Source organism: Argopecten irradians, chromosome 13 (genome assembly GCF_041381155.1).
Source record: "Argopecten irradians isolate NY chromosome 13, Ai_NY, whole genome shotgun sequence".
NCBI lineage: Eukaryota > Metazoa > Mollusca > Bivalvia > Pectinida > Pectinidae > Argopecten > Argopecten irradians.
In genome coordinates, this window is record NC_091146.1 from 6387575 (window position 1) to 6403056 (window position 15482).

The 15482-nt window shown below is 34.7% G+C and overlaps 1 protein-coding gene across 1 annotated transcript in view; it reads left to right on the forward strand.

Moving 5' to 3' along the window:
- The window catches only part of LOC138306455 (selenocysteine insertion sequence-binding protein 2-like), a 42481-nt gene that overhangs the window by 12692 nt on the left and 14307 nt on the right, over positions 1–15482 (forward strand). Inside the window, 10 exon segments of the mRNA XM_069246916.1 lie at positions 5017–5134; positions 5543–6624; positions 7352–7442; positions 8597–8901; positions 9767–9850; positions 10485–10586; positions 11247–11317; positions 11899–11951; positions 12182–12383; positions 14328–14433. Coding sequence (XP_069103017.1) covers positions 5017–5134; positions 5543–6624; positions 7352–7442; positions 8597–8901; positions 9767–9850; positions 10485–10586; positions 11247–11317; positions 11899–11951; positions 12182–12383; positions 14328–14433 — 2214 coding nt within the window.

Consider the following 15482-nt stretch of genomic DNA (forward strand, 5'->3'; position numbering starts at 1 on the left):
ATATATTGGAGACAGTGTAGAGTCTATATAACTTAGAATCACACATATAACAGAGACAGATATATTGGAGACAGTGTAGAGTCTATATAACTTAGAATCACACATATAACAGAGACAGATATATTGGAGACAGTGTAGAGTCTATATAACTTAGAATCACACATATAACAGAGACAGATATATTGGAGACAGTGTAGAGTCTATATAACTTAGAATCACACATATAACAGAGACAGATATATTGGAGACAGTGTAGAGTCTATATAACTTAGAATCACACATATAACAGAGACAGATATATTGGAGACAGTGTAGAGTCTATATAACTTAGAATCACACATATAACAGAGACAGATATATTGGAGACAGTGTAGAGTCTATATAACTTAGAATCACACATATAACAGAGACAGATATATTGGAGACAGTGTAGAGTCTATATAACTTAGAATCACACATATAACAGAGACAGATATATTGGAGACAGTGTTAGAGTCTATATAACTTAGAATCACACATATAACAGAGACAGATATGGAGACAGTGTAGAGTCTATATAACTTAGAATCACACATATAACAGAGACAGATATATTGGAGACAGTGTAGAGTCTATATAACTTAGAATCACACATATAACAGAGACAGATATATTGGAGACAGTGTAGAGTCTATATAACTTAGAATCACACATATAACAGAGACAGATATATTGGAGACAGTGTAGAGTCTATATAACTTAGAATCACACATATAACAGAGACAGATATATTGGAGACAGTGTAGAGTCTATATAACTTAGAATCACACATATAACAGAGACAGATATATTGGAGACAGTGTAAAGTCTATATAACTTAGAATCACACATATAACAGAGACAGATATATTGGAGACAGTGTAGAGTCTATATAACTTAGAATCACACATATAACAGAGACAGATATATTGGAGACAGTGTAGAATCTATATAACTTAGAATCACACATATAACAGAGACAGATATATTGGAGACAGTGTAAAGTCTATATAACTTAGAATCAAACATCACACATATAACAGAGACAGATATATTGGAGACAGTGTAGAAGTCTATATAACTTAGAATCACACATATAACAGAGACAGATATATTGGAGACAGTGTAGAGTCTATATAACTTAGAATCACACATATAACAGAGACAGATATATTGGAGACAGTGTAGAGTCTATATAACTTAGAATCACACATATAACAGAGACAGATATATTGGAGACAGAATCACACATATAACAGTGACAGATATATAACAGAGACAGATATATTGGAGACAGTGTAGAGTCTATATAACTTAGAATCACACATATAACAGAGACAGATATATTGGAGACAGTGTAGAGTCTATATAACTTAGAATCACACATATAACAGAGACAGATATATTGGAGACAGTGTAGAATCTATATAACTTAGAATCACACATATAACAGAGACAGATATATTGGAGACAGTGTAGAGTCTATATAACTTAGAATCACACATATAACAGAGACAGATATATTGGAGACAGTGTAGAGTCTATATAACTTAGAATCACACATATAACAGAGACAGATATATTGGAGACAGTGTAGAGTCTATATAACTTAGAATCACACATATAACAGAGACAGATATATTGGAGACAGTGTAGAGTCTATATAACTTAGAATCACACATATAACAGAGACAGATATATTGGAGACAGTGTAGAGTCTATATAACTTAGAATCACACATATAACAGAGACAGATATATTGGAGACAGTGTAGAGTCTATATAACTTAGAATCACACATATAACAGAGACAGATATATTGGAGACAGTGTAGAGTCTATATAACTTAGAATCACACATATAACAGAGACAGATATATTGGAGACAGTGTAGAGTCTATATAACTTAGGAATCACACATATAACAGAGACAGATATATTGGAGACAGTGTAAAGTCTATATAACTTAGAATCACACATATAACAGAGACAGATATATTGGAGACAGTGTAGAGTCTATATAACTTAGAATCACACATATAACAGAGACAGATATATTGGAGACAGTGTAGAGTCTATATAACTTAGAATCACACATATAACAGAGACAGATATATTGGAGACAGTGTAGAGTCTATATAACTTAGAATCACACATATAACAGAGACAGATATATTGGAGACAGTGTAGAGTCTATATAACTTAGAATCACACATATAACAGAGACAGATATATTGGAGACAGTGTAGAGTCTATATAACTTAGAATCACACATATAACAGAGACAGATATTGGAGACAGTGTAGAGTCTATATAACTTAGAATCACACATATAACAGAGACAGATATATTGGAGACAGTGTAGAGTCTATATAACTTAGAATCACACATATAACAGAGACAGATATATTGGAGACAGTGTAGAGTAACTGAATATATGAGACATTGAAGAATACTTAGAAACATATAACAGAGACAGATATATTGGAGACAGTGTAGAGTCTATATAACTTAGAATCACACATATAACAGAGACAGATATACTGTAATCTATATAACTTAGAACACACATATAACAGAGACAGATATATGGAGACAGTGTAGAGTCTATATAACTTAGAATCACACATATAACAGAGACAGATATATTGGAGACAGTGTAGAGTCTATATAACTTAGAATCACACATATAACAGAGACAGATATATTGGAGACAGTGTAGAGTCTATATAACTTAGAATCACACATATAACAGAGACAGATATATTGGAGACAGTGTGAGTAGACAGAATCACACATATAACAGAGACAGATATATTGGAGACAGTGTAGAGTCTATATAACTTAGAATCACACATATAACAGAGACAGATATATTGGAGACAGTGTAGAGTCTATATAACTTAGAATCACACATATAACAGAGACAGATATATAGGAGACAGTGTAAAGTCTATATAACTTAGAATCACACATATAACAGAGACAGATATATTGGAGACAGTGTAGAGTCTATATAACTTAGAATCACACATATAACAGAGACAGATATATTGGAGACAGTGTAAAGTCTATATAACTTAGAATCACACATATAACAGAGACAGATATATTGGAGACAGTGTAAAGTCTATATAACTTAGAATCACACATATAACAGAGACAGATATATTGGAGACAGAAAAACACATATAACAGAGACAGATATATTGGAGACAGTGTAGAGTCTATATGCTCAGTGATTTTTCGCCTTATATAACTGGGGTTGGTAAAGGACCCCATTCCCAATGCCAAACCCCCCTATTTTTTCCCCAATTACAATAAAAAATTCCCAAATCAAATCTCTGAAAAACTTAACAAAACCGAAAAATCTCTCCCCTCGTTGTAGAATCTTAAACAAACTACTCTGATACTGTTGTTATGGCCGTCACATTTTGATAAATTGACACAGTTTACTGTTTTACAATATCTAATCACCAATAATACCACGTTCAGTAATGGGTTACTTTTTCCCAAAACTGCTCTTTTTGCGATTAAAAATTCCCAATTTGTTACAAAAACTTTTTTCCCAAAATGCCCTGAAAAATCACTGATGCTTTATTATATATACACAAAAGTTTTAATAAATTGACATTGAGGAACATTTGATGATATTATCAACCCTGGTTTATAATTCTTTCCATGCAATGATCTTCTAGTTTTCTTGCATTAACAGCAAGTAAATATTATTAGGTATGTAAGCCTGTAGAAAAGTGTTTGTATGTAATTAGTCTAATTTTTATTAAGTTTTAAAATATCCTAATTTAATAGCACTTTGCAGAGGAAAAGTTTCACTGTGAAATAAACATGTTTATTAGGGTTAGGATACATAGACGTTGTATAATTATCAGGGGGGCCGCGGTGGCCAAGTGGTTAAGATGTACCGACATATTACCACATGCCCTCCACTCTGGGTCGCGAGTTCGAATCCCATGTGGGGCAGTTGCCAGGTACTGACCGCTGGTCGGTGGTTTTTCTCTGGATACTCCGGCTTTCCTCCACCAACAAACCTGGCACGTCCTTGAATGACCCTGGCTGTTATTAGGACGTTAAACTAATACCAAAATTGTATAATTATCCTTTATGGCTTGGTTAAGAGGGCACTATTGCCTCATAGTATTGTCGAAGGATGGAATAGAGCCCTCTGAACCAGGTCATAATGGTTTTAGTACATCACCCTCACATGAGACCCATTCTAATGTCATCATATCAGAAGCACGTCAAGCGACACTTCGCAACGCTATTTTCATTTCCATACCACCAACATATGAATTATCGCTGAAATCTGTTTCTATAAAACGGGATTCACCTTCATGAAGATTAAAAGTATATCATTGATTGAACTGTCTTCTGTAGAAAAGCAACATTTTTTTGTTTTCATCCCCGTAGACAACAGCCTGTCCGCCATCTTGACGTCTTTGTCAAAGTGCAACGTTATAATGATGTCATGTAATAGTAATGTCACAAAACATTCACATTCAATTTCGCATCCCACTTTGATAGGGCCCGCTTGCCCCGTCACTATATATTGCAAATAGTACCTATGTGTGTAGCCAATCAGAATCCAGTATTCTGCCACATGATGAACTAATCTATCAGGAAATGGTATATTTGTGGTTTATGGACACAGGACGAAAAATATCCTAGCTATTCTGTACTTATATATTACAGAGTTACCTGATTGTAACGTTAACGCCATGTGTTTGCGAGTGGACGTAACATCATACTTTTCAGAGAAAACGATGTGAATTGCACTGACGAAATACTGTCATAATAATCTATACCTACCCTCAAGAGAGCTAACTCTGTAATATATGCAAAGACAAAATAAGCATAATCTTTTCTGTATATATATTACAAATAGAAACTGTCTTTATCTTTTTGAGCGTAACCATGCACTTCAAATACTATGAGAGGTATATATTCACATTTTAAATTTGATATTTTCTTTGAAATTTAAGAGAGGAAAGCAGAACAGTATCACTACAGGTGTCAGAAAAGGAGTTCAGGGGTCACCCACGCCAAAGGAAGAGCGCTCTCCAAGGGGGATAATCTTCAAAGAAATATCCATACAAACAGGTAACAGCATTTTGATGATTGGTTAAATGTGCATATTCACAGTGACATACACCGCATAGTATTAGTAAATGCTCATTTTTTGTGCTTTTGTTTTCTTAAAATCAAACATTGATTAAGTCATGTCTTGAAGCATATGGTATCTATTTATCAAGTTTCAAAAGTTTTTTCTTCGAACATTCATGAAGATTTATTTTGTAAAAATTGTAATATGTGACAAAGTCATTAAATCTGTCTTAAATCATGGTCACATTGTGGAACAGAAACTGGATTAGGAAGATGTAAGGGATATAATATGAATAGGAAAAGAAAGAATTTTTCATTAATCAGCATTTTAACTTGTAACTGATTTGTTTCATTTTGTAGATTTTCCTGATAAATTTGTTAAAACGAATTTGTTTTATCTTGCAGAATTTCCTGATAGATTTGCTAACAAAACATTGGCGGCCTTTCCGTGTCCCTTTTTCTCGCCACAGAGCCATGACAGTGGTCCTTTTCTGTACAGTAGTGATTCGGAGGTAGACTCTGACAGTGGATACAGTAGTCCACAACACAAGAGAAACCTCACCTCCTGCGGCACACAACCAATGGTATCCATGGAAACAGTCGTCTGTCCTCAGGAGACTATGGAGTCGCAACATAGTTTGTCAAATTCTATCCCACTGGAGAAAAAAGAGAGCATATCAAAATCAAGGCAAAACATATCAAATAGTGACAAGTTAGGGCAAAATAAGTCAAGCTATCCCGAAAAGAGACAAAATATTCAAAATTCTGTCCAATCAGGACAGAGCTCTGTATTGACTCCTTCAGCTGTTCCGCAGCATAGGATGAGCTATGCTATGATTGCTCAAAAAGTGCCTAGTCCAAAGCCAAGTGTTCAGTCTGAAAACACTCCAAGTGCAAATATCTGTGATAAACCGGTTAACTGTAAAAAATCCAATCTGAGCTCAGGGGAGATAACTCATAGTGCCAAGAAGTCTGTGACTGTTAGTTCTAAATCTATAGAAAGTGCTGAGGAAAATAAAAATAAAGATTGTGTAGAGGACAATGATGGGACATCTAGTGGGAAGAAAAAACGAAAACGAATTAGGAAACGAACAAAGAAAAAGAAAACTGATGAGCCTGCTAGTTCGCAAGAAGTTGTTGAAGATGTTGAGTTACATTTCGAGGATGAGGACGAGTTCCCGGACTTGTTAGGAAGTGTTCAAACATCCGTACCATCAGGGGAGCGAAGTTCTTCTCTTGGACATGAAAATAATTCAGTAAGGGAGACAACTCCTTTAAGAGAAAATAATAATTTTTCCGGTTGTGAGAGCATGCATTCAGATAGTAAACAAAGCCCTGGGAGATCATTCTACGTGATTAACCCTGGTGGTGATAATATGGACAGTACAAGGGAGACAACTGCCGCCAAGCCAGCTAATTATTCTAGTCAAAACGCCATGACAACCGCTGTTTCTAGTCCTCAGTCATATAGCTCTATTCTTAAAAATGTAAGTAATTTGATTTTTTTTTTTTTACTTTGGAGTTCCGTATTATATTTCACATGATATACAGGACACTATACATGAGTGGCTATGTAATATATGAAATCAATCTGATTAAAATACAGATCCTTATTATCACTACATTAGAATGGAGTGATTTTAAGGATCTGTGTTTTAATCAGATTGATATGAAATTTAATAAACAAGTGCAATCAGTGCCAGAAGTTTTTAGGACAGGTATACTAATTATTTGGTAAATTTGATCTATTTCATATTTTATGGCAACAATATTTCATTTATCACGTGATTAATGTTTATAGAAATATATGATACTTTATTTTTATCATGTATCTATGTAAGAAAATTTATCTAGAGTTGACTAAGATGTGAAGCTTCGATCAACCAGGACACGATATACTGACGTCGTAGTTAATTGTATGTGACGTCATGTTCACAATAATTTTATTATGTACATGTGTCTTATGATGATTTTGATTTGGTCATATAAAATGGCTGGTCAGACCAGTTATGTATGTGATAAGATTCATTCTACAGTTGATTTGATTTGATCTAAATTTAGTGACATTTGCTAAACAAATCATTTGTTTACATGAAGTGGAAATGACTTTTTTTTAAACAAATATGTAATCTTGTCCAGAATCTAGATAAGAGCTAACATGACATGTACAGTTAAAAATTGAAATCAGAAGAACACGAATTAAATTTATTTCAGAAAAAGTCTGTGGTAACGTTCGATGAGAGGCAGCTTCAGCAAAATGCAAAACTAATGAAGGAGAGTAAATCTAAGGATACAGGTGAATCAGGTAAAGTTAAACAAGGGAGATAACTGATTAAATAACAGGTATATGAAAAGTAACTTAGTAAATATATATTGTTTAATATAATCGATGAAGAATTTGAATTTTCAAACAAAGGAAATAACTGAACCATCATGCTTAAAAGCATGATATTTAAGCATTGAACGTCTTTCAGTTGGCATTCATAACCAATATGAATGCTAACTGGACAGAGACAAATTCCATGAAGCGCGCTAGCGTTTAATGCTTATATTTACATTTGATTACAATTTTGTGATGGAATCCCAAGGAATTCTGCATCTATAATGAATTAATCATTCATTTTTGTCATGGATGGGACAGCTATTTGAACAGCCATCTTCCATGATCGCTGGCACGAAAATTGTGACGTCACAATGATAATGACGTCATAATAAGCGCTCGAGTTCATTGTCTATATGACTGCCAACTGGGCTTGGTAAGATTACATAGTGGGACTGCTGTGAAAATGTAAATATTAATATGTAAACAATATATTTAGAAGCAATGGTCAAATCTTCTGTATAGATGTAAACAATATATGTTTAGAAGCAATGGTCAAATCTTCTTTATAGATTTAAACAATATATTTAGAAGCAATGGTCAAATCTTCTTTATAGATGTAAACAATATATTTAGAAGCAATGGTCAAATCTTCTGTATAGATGTAAAATATATATTTAGAAGCAATGGTCAAATCTTCTTTATAGATGTAAACAATATATTTAGAAGCAATGGTCAAATCTTCTGTATAGATGTAAACAATATATTTAGAAGCAATGGTCAAATCTTCTTTATAGATGTAAACAATATATTTAGAAGCAATGGTCAAATCTTCTTTATAGATGTAAACAATATATTTAGAAGCAATGGTCAAATCTTCTTTATAGATGTAAACAATATATTTAGAAGCAATGGTCAAATCTTCTTTATAGATGTAAACAATATATTTAGAAGCAATGGTCAAATCTTCTTTATAGAAGCTGAAAAGAGGATATTTTTGTATTTAATGTGCAATAATCAAAGACAGAAATGCCCTGTCTCCTGTATATTGTGTACGTACTGTACAGTGTTTGTATTCATGTTGTTCCCTGCCACACAACACTACAAATCAACCAATCATTGTAAACTCCTTTTTATAGCGGAAATTAGAGTGAGCAGAAAACGGCGGAAAAGACGCGAGATGATGAACCAGGCAGCTGAGGAGGAACTAGCGGAGATTGGACTGGAACAGGACATGTTACGGGAGCTGAACCTAAAACCAGCAACAGCTAAAAAACTGGCACAGAAAGGGGCCCAGAAAGGGGGACAGAAGGGAGCAAGCAGTGAACCGCCAGCATCTCAGGCTGGTATCCTCAATGTGGCCCCACAAACTACAACACCATCAGGGAAGAAATCCAAACAGTCCATAGCGTTGGACCTGGGGGCAATGATTGACGCTCTCGAGGTAAGGATGTAGGTTTTAGGTATGACCTGGGGGCAATGATTGACGCTCTCGAGGTAAGGATGTAGGTTTTAGGTATGACTTGGGGGCAATGATTGACGCTCTCGAGGTAAGGATGTAGGTTTTAGGTATGACTTGGGGGCAATGATTGACGCTCTCGAGGTAAGGATGTAGGTTTTAGGTATGACTTGGAGGTAAGGATGTAGGTTTTAGGTATGACTTGGGGGCAATGATTGACGCTCTCGAGGTAAGGATGTAGGTTTTAGGTATGACTTGGGGGCAATGATTGACGCTCTCGAGGTAAGGATGTAGGTTAAGGTCATCAGTTCAAAGGTCGATACTGTTTTAATGATTAGATACAAAATGGATTTGTGGAAATTACCCTGGTATTTTATTGAAGTGGTAAAATTTATTACCTCTAATTTCACTTAAGCTTCCATGATACTGATTACCAAATCATAAGAAAACTTACTAAAATATTCCTTATGTCAACAAATGTCAGGATGATGCTTTGGTCATCTTACGGAATATAGAGTACTTTTATGTTCCAGGAAATCCAATTGACCCTTGACTTTTAGCAGATTCAAGAGTCAAATCATAATTTCTCAGAATTCTGAAGAGTCAAAATCAAATATTCAAATCTGATTTTGGGGAGTCAAATAAATACTGTCAAGGGTCTACTGCTGCCCTGATTGTCCTATTTAACATCCATTGTCAAACAGATAAAAAGTTCATGGACCATCTGTTAGTAATGGTTTGTGGTACTTGTACATGATTACAACGCATATTCAGTTTTATATTACAAGTAAAAAACAGATGTTTAGCTTTGTATTTCCTTAATACAATGTACATAATATTTTCATTCCAGAAAAAGAAAGATGTTCCTGTACAAAAGAAAAAGGAAACACCTACCACAGTAGACCACAAACCTAAGAAACCTACAAGCTCTCAGGTACACATGCTGTCCGATTATGGTTTATATAGAATCTGATCTTGTATGAAGTCCATTTACATAATAAATTTGAATATAAGTCACAGACTGTCTACATCTTTTAATACATGTCTTTGATGAAGCCATTAATTACCTTCCATCTAAATAGTTCACGGGGGTTCTATTCCTATCACAGATGTGAAAAAGGTCCGGGATCACCTTCCCAATGCCGTAAGTGTTCACCAGGCAATCCAGTTTCCTCCTACTCTTAAAACCCTTCTCGTGCTTACATTAGGGCCATGGAAAGTGATTTGTATATGTTGGATATTTGTCAAATAATCTAGAACTGTTGTCCTGGATCCCCCATGCTGTGTTATAAAGGTGGAAGTATCTTGTTCCAATATAGAGGACACATATATACTGTAGGATTATATTGCCATCAAGTTTCATTGATATTCCTCCAGTAGTTTTAGAGGAGCAGCTATTAAAATTGTTTTGTAACAAAGGGGCATAAATGTGAAAAGACAAAGGTATAATAACAACTGTTGTAAAACCATAAGTACTGGGGTATGAAGGTCAGAAGATGGATATAGTGTTGTGTGAGCTCTATGTTTTTATCAAAACATTTTGACAAGAGATTTATTTTCTATGTCAGGGTGCAAAGCCACACAACATGCTTGATGCTAGTGCACCGATGTTAAAGAGGGGAAAGGAGAGGGAAACTCCAAAGCCGAAGAAACCAAGCCCCCTGAAAAAGGTAATGCCTAGAACATGATACCTAATGAACATACTGGTAGATATATGGAGGAAATTAACATTGAAGTACTATAATTTAAACAATTTTTAAATTGCTTCAGTAAATAGAAATTCATTACTTGAAAAATAACTCGTGAGATTTAAAAAATGAAAACCTTGAAAATATCAACCAGGTATTGGGTGTGAGTTTGATTTTAATTTTAACAATACATGTAGTTATAAAAGGAGATCAAGTGTATTCAAGATTTATTTATTTCTTATGTAATACTTCACTTCATTGCAAGCAAACTTGTGTCACATCAACAGGGTATGGTCATCATGATGGCTTATTGATTTGTAATCACATAGAAGTTCTGCTGTTACTGTACAATCTATACCCCAATTTCCATTTGACTACCCTTACAATATGAGTGACACAGGTATACAGGCAAACCTGTCTATAAAGACCACCGAAGGCACACAAGTCTGCATAGCCATTTGGTCTTTATACACATTGTGTTGGCCAAGTGGTCTTAATTAGCAGTGGTCTTATACAGAGGTGGGTGCTTTGGCAGGTTTCACTGTTCTTGGTATTAGGATTGTATTGTATAAACTGTGCTGAAGATACTGACATCATGGGTGTGTGAATATGATATTTTATAATTGTTTGTTACACAATCAGGTGATCCTGAAGGAGAGAGAAGAAAAGAAGAAGTTACGGCTGCTGGATGATTCTGTTCCTGGTAATTCAGGGTAAGATATGTGATAGTCATAATTATATAGTATCAAGTGTATGGGTCGCAAATTTGAATCCCGTGTGGGGCAGTTGCCAGCTACTGACTGCTGGTTGGTAGTTTTTCTCTGGGTACTCCAGTTTTCCTCCACCTTGAAACCTGGCATGTCCTTACATGACCCTGGCTGTTAAATAGGACGTTAAACTAAATAAACAACCTAAATCAAGTGTTTGATTTCCCTGTTGATGTACAAACCAAATTCAGACAACATAAATGGTTGCTTTTATTTTCACAATCAATATGTTGATTTTAAGATACTAAAACAACATAGTTAAAGTATGATTTACCGTTCATCAGTACCACTTTCTAGTTATTGTGACGTCATATTTGAATAGGATATTTGTGAGGTCACAATCACCGTAAGTTGTGACTTCTAGAAGGTAAATCTTACTGTATTTTGTATCTAATTATATTTTGAACTGAAACATATGATAATGAGTTATTGGAATTTGAAAAAATAAATCTTGCACCTGTAATGTCTATATCCATATAATGAGGAAAACTGATGCATCATTAAAGTCCTTGTTTATTTGTTGACAGAGTCCCTGTGGGTATTGGTGTGATCAGCGCCGAGAGTGACCTTTCACAGGACGGTTAGTATCATAAAATCTCTGGTAGATCAGTAAGGAAGTAATTTAAACAAGATTTAATAGGAAAAGAAAGAAGTATATACACCTAAGTGTTCTTTTGGTCCTGTCTAGTCATTTATGTATTGTAAAATTATGGAATAAACTTTTGAAGAAAAATAATGTTTTTCTCAATGATAAAACAAAATTTGCAACAGCTATAATATATATTTGACATGAATTTTATTTTTCCACAGCCTACAGTTTTAAAGGCTCTGCTGATTACGGTGGGATGACCCCTGCCAGTAACGACCTGTCCCCAATCAGCCAGACTTCACCCATCAGTATGAGTCCCCTGTCCCCCGGGGCCAGCCCCTTAAGTTCAGAGGTCAACAGTCCTATCGCAGGGACGATCGGGAAGGAGGCTGTTCTGAAGATCCATAGCAGGAGATTCCGAGAGTAAGTTTAAGAGATTCTGTTTGTAAGTTTAGGAGATTATGAGAGTAAGTTTAAGAGATTCTGTTTGTAAGTTTAGGAGATTATGAGAGTAAGTAAAGGAGAATATGAGATAAGATTTAAGATATTCTGATAGTAAGATTAGGAGATTCTGTTAGTAAATTTAGGAGATTCTGAGAGTAAGTTTAGGAGAATCTGAGGACAACTCCTCCATATTTTCATGCATCCAAAATCTATGAATTCTTTGATGCTGCAATCAATGGAAGGTTATCACTTTTATCACACACCCAAATATTTGCGCGATCAAATTCTGGCTCCAGGATCATGAACTAAGACTTGGCCAATCAAATATAATATAGCTTTCAGTATTTGTGAATGACTAAGTTTAAACTCAAGGCTTGAGTCATGGTTTTGTGATCTGGGGGCTAAGTAAAACATATCACACAGATTCTAAGTAAAAATAGGTTAATGACAAAGATTTATAGACTTACTAGATAATTACATGTGACTGTTGTGATTGTAGGTACTGTAATCAGGTTCTAAATAAGATGATTATATATATAACCGTTGTGATTGTAGGTACTGTAATCAGGTCCTAAATAAGATGATTATATATATAACCGTTGTGATTGTAGGTACTGTAATCAGGTCCTAAATAAGATGATTATATATATAACCGTTGTGATTGTAGATACTGTAATCAGGTCCTAAATAAGATGATTATATGTAACCGTTGTGATTGTAGGTACTGTAATCAGGTCCTAAATAAGATGATTATATGTAACCGTTGTGATTGTAGGTACTGTAATCAGGTCCTAAATAAGATGATTATATGTAACCGTTTGTGATTGTAGGTACTGTAATCAGGCGCTAAATAAGAGATGATTATATGTAACCATGGTGATTGTAGGTACTGTAATCAGGTCCTAAATAAGATGATTATATATATAACCGTTGTGATTGTAGGTACTGTAATCAGGTCCTAAATAAGATGATTATATATATAACCGTTGTGATTGTAGAAACTGTAATCGGGTCCTAAATAAGATGATTATATATATAACTGTTGTGATTGTAGGTACTGTAATCAGGTCCTAAATAAGATGATTATATATATAACTGTTGTGATTGTAGATACTGTAATCAGGTCCTAAATAAGATGATTATATGTAACCGTTGTGATTGTAGGTACTGTAATCAGGTCCTAAATAAGATGATTATATGTAAACGTTGTGATTGTAGGTACTGTAATCAGGTGCTAAATAAGATGATTATATGTAACCATTGTGATTGTAGGTACTGTAATCAGGTCCTAAATAAGTAGGTACTGTAATCAGGTCCTAAATAAGATGATTATATGTAACCGTTGTGATTGTAGGTACTGTAATCAGGTCCTAAATAAGATGATTATATATAACCGTTGTGATTGTAGATACTGTAATCAGGTCCTAAATAAGATGATTATATGTAACTGTTGTGATTGTAGGTACTGTAATCAGGTCTTAAATAAGATGATTATATGTAACCGTTGTGATTGTAGGTACTGTAATCAGGTCCTAAATAAGATGATAATATGTAACTGTTGTGATTGTAGGTACTGTAATCAGGTCCTAAATAAGTAGGTACTGTAATCAGGTCCTAAACAAGATGATTATATGTAACCGTTGTGATTGTAGGTACTGTAATCAGGTCCTAAATAAGATGATTTATATATAACCGTTGTGATTGTAGGTACTGTAATCAGGTCCTAAATAAGATGATTATATGTAACCGTTGTGATTGTAGGTACTGTAATCAGGTCCTAAATAAGATGATTATATGTAACCGTTGTGATTGTAGATACTGTAATCGGGTCCTAAATAAGATGATTATATGTAACCATGGTGATTGTAGGTACTGTAATCGGGTCCTAAATAAGATGATTATATGTAACCATGGTGATTGTAGGTACTGTAATCAGGTCCTGAATAAGGACATCGACAACTGTTGTACAAACCTACTACAGGATCTGGTGCGCTTCCAGGACAGGGTCTACCACAAGGAACCTAACAAGGTAATCTACCTTCATCTTTGATATTCCATGGGTTACTTTCACTGTCGTTATATCTACCTTCATTGTAGATATTCCAGGGTTTACTATCACTGTTATTATATTCACCTCCATCGTCGATATTCTAGTGTTTACTATCATTGTTGTTATATCCACACTTGGATTAACTCACATCAAAACTGAAGATTGTGTGCGAGCAGACAACAGACTGGTAGTTTGGTTCTCTGATGTACTTGAAAACAATTGAATAAGTGTACATTTTAATTGTTGCTTGTCACTCTCTACATAATTATCAACAAAAGGCTTTGTAGGTATGTGATTGGTCAGTTTATTTCTCCTGAAATGTCTTACATTTACTATGACATAGTCCGGGAGTAGATAATATGATAGAGAAAGTAACCCCTGGAATAGACATAGTCCGGGAGTAGATAATATGATAGAGATAGTAATCCCTGGAATAGACATAGTCTGAGAGTAGATAATATGACAGAGATAGTAACCCTTAGAATAGACATAGTCCGGGAGTAGATAATATGATAGAGATAGTAACCCCTGGAATAGACATAGTCTGAGAGTAGATAATATGACAGAGATATTAACCCCTGGAATAGACATAGTCCGGGAGTAGATAATATGATAGAGATAGTAACCCCTGGAATAGACATAGTCTGGGAGTAGATAATATGACAAGAGATATTAACCCCTGGAATAGACATAGTCCAGGAGTAGATACTATGATAGAGATAGTAACCCCTGGAAAAGACATAGTCCGGGAGTATATAATATGACAGAGATAGTAACCCCTGGAATAGACATAGTCAGGGAGTAGATAATATGACAAGAGATATTAACCCCTGGAATAGACATAGTCCAGGAGTAGATAATATGATAGAGATATTAACCCCTGGAATAGACATAGTCAGGGAGTAGATAATATGACAAGAGATATTAACCCCTGGATTAGACATAGTCCGGGAGTAGATAATATGATAGAGATAGTAACCCCTGGAATAGACATAGTCTGGGAGTAGATACTATGATAAAGATAGTAA